Source organism: Belonocnema kinseyi, chromosome 1 (genome assembly GCF_010883055.1).
Source record: "Belonocnema kinseyi isolate 2016_QV_RU_SX_M_011 chromosome 1, B_treatae_v1, whole genome shotgun sequence".
Classification (NCBI taxonomy): domain Eukaryota; kingdom Metazoa; phylum Arthropoda; class Insecta; order Hymenoptera; family Cynipidae; genus Belonocnema; species Belonocnema kinseyi.
The window spans coordinates 94,032,608-94,037,544 of NC_046657.1; the positions used below are offsets into that span (position 1 = coordinate 94,032,608).

Genomic DNA, 4,937 nt, shown 5'->3' on the forward strand with positions numbered 1-4,937 from the left:
GACGTTGCAGTATTAATTTTTATATATTCGTATAATACTCGTGTCTTATAATCATAATTAATTAATCATACCATGTATGTACATATATTTATATATAATATATCAACAAAATATTTTCAATCATCAGATCCTTATAGAATATAATCTACAGCTTAAACAGTCTAGTTTGATCTAAAAGTCAGTTTCTCCTTTTTCATCAATCTTTTCGTTGCACATTCATATCGAATAAATAAACAAGAACAAACTTAATCCCTGCACGTCATCATCATATGATACTATAGAAATGTTGATAATTATACAGAATGAAAATATTATAACAATAGGTTTAGTTCTCACTACAAAATACAAATTTAATCGTCAATGAACACTTACTATACTACTACACTATAACAAAAAATTTTATCATAACAAAATTTTTTTCAATTAGAATGGAATTAACATAAAACTATATGAACAAAAGAATCAAAAGGCAGATGATTAAAAAAATTTAATCAATAAAAAGTAATAAATTTTTTGGTATAAAATCCACACATTTTGTTTTTTGCACATTCAACACCTAAACCACTCATCACGTTTATATCTCAAGCACGAGATTTAAAACATTCCCATCGTTGTGAAATATCGAATTCAATTTTAGATAACGGTACGAAAGTTCTTCACTGTTGCGAAATTCACAGTTTTATACATAACTCTATTTCAAATTCGTTCTACTTTTAATCGAAAGAACTTTGCAAAAAAATATACTGACGATATTAATTTAAAATAATTAAAGGATAATACTAATAACAATTTAATTATTACAGCAGCAATAATGATAATAATAATAATTACAAAATACCTAACTAAATCTATAATAAGAAATAATGAATGTCGTCCTTCTTTAAATTTTGATTTTTAGTGGAATGTCCTATAGCAGATTTCGCAGCAGTGATTTGATTAACTTAATCTTTTCACTAATTTTCTACCTTACGCATTTGTACATACGCGTAAAACATTTTTCTTCTAGCTAAAAAATCTCTTTACATGCTTTTCCTCAATTTTATCTACATATTGTGCTCTCAAGTTTCCATCATCCATTAAATTTTATATTAATATTATCGCTTTAAAACTACTGAAATAGCACCTATCGCATTTCTCGCATTCCAATCGAGATTTGTTTGCCGAATTATTATCACGTATTTTGGAAAGATAACCAATGCCACTTCGAGATTATTTATTTCCCGCACCTCCGATTTCCTTTTCAATTATTTCAGGTAAATGCTCTAAAAATAAGAAATTTAGCTATTAACTTATCATTGAAACAGGCAAATTTTTAGTTTCTAGAGTCAAATAATATAAAATACAGAAATGATATTTTTTAACGAATAAAATCGATCTGAAATTTATTCTTCATTGTCTTAAGGGCAAGTAATACTTACCACATGAGAAATTCTGTTTCCGTAAGTTTGTGTCCACAATATTCTTCGTTGAAACTTTCAGAAATGGCAAGAAATATATATCGAAGGCAAATAGCCTAGACCCGATTTAAAGAATTAAAAAAATATGACATCGGTAAAATAGAAATCAACTTTTTTCATTATTCGTACCAAAAATAGACTATATATCCTCTTTCTGGTTTCTTACCATTTCCCACAGTTTCAGTATTCAATATTGTGTACATAAACATGTGAAAAATAAATTGCTTAAGTGGTAAGTATTTCCAGATTGAAATTAAAATTTGTTACAAAATCGGAGGATCGTGATTTAACTCCACGTGGAATTTCTTTTTTCTTTGTTACATAGGTATAGAAACAATGAATATCAGTAGATATAAGGAGTTCTTTTTGACCAGACACTCTCTCGAAATTTATACAGTCTTGCGTTATGACTCGAGGGTATGAGACTAGGAATAATATTTATGAAATTCATGACTAAAAAATATGTCTACAAAAATGACACATTTTTTTGGATAAACGAATTTTATCCAGAGCTGATCAGTGTTCCATTAAAAATATATATTTAAAATATAGGCGCATGCTTAATTATTCTTAAAATTTACATTAACATTTCTGTAGTTGAAATATACAAGTCCATTTAAGGGCAATGGAACCAGGCCCTAAAATCAAAATTAAATTGCCGCATTTTACTCCACAAATACTAGAATTACATATGTTAGATACATAGGGCCTTCTGTTTTGAACCAAAGTCTGTATTCGGAGAGAAAATTTGACTTATTTCTATATTTTTAGCGCAAAACAATTTTTTTTTGGTTCTAACACGGGCATTCGAAAAAAATCGCTTTACACAAAAAGTATTAAAATCATCCAATTTCTCACTTAGAATACAGAATGGAATAGTTTTGGAGTCAAAAAAGGCAATTCAATGTTGAGTTTAGGATCTGTTTCCAACACCTTTAAACGCGTTACAAGAACATTTTGAAATAAATTGAACGTTTGTTTAAAGTAACAGTGCTATTGAATTTTCAGAAGTCACTTGTTTTTCTTCTATTTTAAATAAAGTTACGTTCGAAACAAATAAAAAAAGTGATTTATAAAAATGCAAGGATACCGTTATTGCAGCCAACCGCTCAATTTATTTTTTTTTGTATAAATTGTAATTAAAATGTTAAATAAAAATTACAATTTTAACTCATCATACACGAACTAGTTTACTGATTTATCGAAAGCAGTCATTTTCTGAAATGACAAATTATTCAAACTAAATAGAATTTCGACTAAATTTCGCTTAAATCTCCATCGAATTTTCAAGGAAAGCATTTTTGTGAACTTCAGAAAAAATTGATAAAGAATCCTTATGGAATTTGGGTATAAAAGGTAATTCACATGAATTCACCTGGAGCATATTTAAATTTATGTGAACTTACTTGAAATTCGTTAAATCCAAATTGAGAATTTTAGAATTCATTTTAAACTACTTGAATTCTATAGAATTAATGCAGAATCAAGCAATTTACATTTTAATCCATTTGAAATCGCGTAAATCTTTTAGAAAGTATAGGGATCACATGAATTCACTACAATTTAAATAAAATCACTTGCATTTTACAGAATTTATACGGATTCTAGAATTCATGTTTTATTCCTTTGAAATCACTTGAATTCTTTAGAATTGATACAGAACCCTCTAACTAACTACAATTTATGCGAAATTCAGAATTCACGTTTGATTCATTTAGAAGTATATGAATCTTCTAGAATTTTATACGGAATCCGAAATTCACATGTAATTCATATGAAATCATTTATAATTTCTTAACATATATTTACAAATTAAAAACTGCTTTCCATAAACTAATTTGTAGTTAATTTCTTAAAGTATTTAATGATTTTATCCTATTTTTTCCATTTACTGTTGGCCAGTCAAAATTACATTTTTTGCTTAAGCTCCAAATAAATCTCATATAATATACTGATTAAAAACTCTTTAGATTTGTAAAAAATTATTTTGTATACACTTAAGGTAATTCCAAAACCAATCAGAGTACTCAAAGAAATATTTCAATACAAATTCCTTTCTCCCTAAAGTAGAAAAAGGATTCGCCTTTAGTTTGTGGAAATAGGTTTCAAATGCATGAACATGAGATAAAAATATTTCTTAAACTCTTACTGGTTTGGAAACGACCTTATAGTATAACAATATTTTCTTATTTTTGATAAATTTCAAGTATGGAATTATATTTTTGAACGACAGAATGCCTCGTAACTTCTTAGACGCTGACAGTATATAGATTACAGTAGCTATATGTCTTTTGAGAAAGACTCAGTCGATATAATGTGCCGTCTATAGACGTTCTCTGAATAAATTAAGAAAAACAGAATAAGCTACATCTGCTCTGTATAATGCCACACGACACATAATTTCCACACGTAATGATTGAAACAATACGTTTCTATAACATGTCAAGAATCGATAGTTTTAATATTGCATACTACTTATAATTCTCGAGTAGCTGTGCTTTAGCTGTTAAGAAACTCCGTCGAAACTAAAAAAAAACTTTGATTTATTCATTTCAACATTTTTTTAAAAATGGTTTACTGCATCAATGTGTCTCGTCCCGAAATTCTTGATGAGTAGTCACACATTTTTCATGAGTTTAGTTAGTCGTTCCGAATTTTCAGAACGTCTAGTTTATCCCCTTTTCCAGCTTGCTCCGGCAATTGTTTGGAAGGACTAGACGCAGCCTAACTATATTTGGTTTTATTTTCATAATAACATTAAATAAAATAGTATAAATTTGGATTGAATAAAATAAATTTTTTGTTCTCAAAATGTTTAGTCATTTAAATAAATAAATTTTTCGCATTAATGCATACTTATTAACTCAAACTAGAATTTTAAATGAAACAAATGTTTAATTGAATAAAACAAAGGTTTTTTTAAATGGAAAATTTACGCTATTTTCCCTATAGGAATCGGAAATAACCAATACTTCTTCCTCCTTCACAGAACATTTGCAAGTTTGCTAATGCAAAATTACATACATATTTTAGATTTTTATGCGAGGGTTTTTTGTATCGATTCACTGTTATTTAATTGAAAGTGGTGGTTATCTTCTTAGTGGTGCAGATTTAAAGCTGTTTTCTTGGTCGGCGGGAATCGTCAGGTTGTAGAAGTTACTAGCAAGGTCGGAGTCAAAAGATCCGGGTCAAAATCACAACGGTCAGGACGCCAACGTGGTGTGCCAAGTTGCGTGATAATTTTGCTGCTGCTGCGACTTCTTCTGACTGAAAAATACAAACAAATATGTCAATGCTTTTGAATTTATCATAAAAATCTGTTGAGGACCGTAAATTTATTTTATAGGTCGAAAGATGATAATATTATTTTTTAGAAAACCAACGATAAATTATTGATTTCAGGTTTATGATTTCAGTTTGAATTATTTTATTGTGAAAGCTCTAATTCGATATTGACTTATACAGAAGATAAAATTATAT

General features: G+C 28.2%; 1 protein-coding gene across 2 annotated transcripts in view; it reads right to left on the minus strand.

Moving 5' to 3' along the window:
• LOC117182720 overlaps nucleotides 1-4,937 on the minus strand; it is a 90,900-nt gene continuing 85,963 nt past the window's right edge. For both annotated transcript variants that reach the window (XM_033375827.1, XM_033375832.1), the window contains exon 2: nucleotides 1-4,724. In XM_033375827.1, coding sequence (XP_033231718.1) covers nucleotides 4,600-4,724 — 125 coding nt within the window. In that variant the 3' untranslated portion in view covers nucleotides 1-4,599. The remainder of the gene's footprint in view (nucleotides 4,725-4,937) is intronic.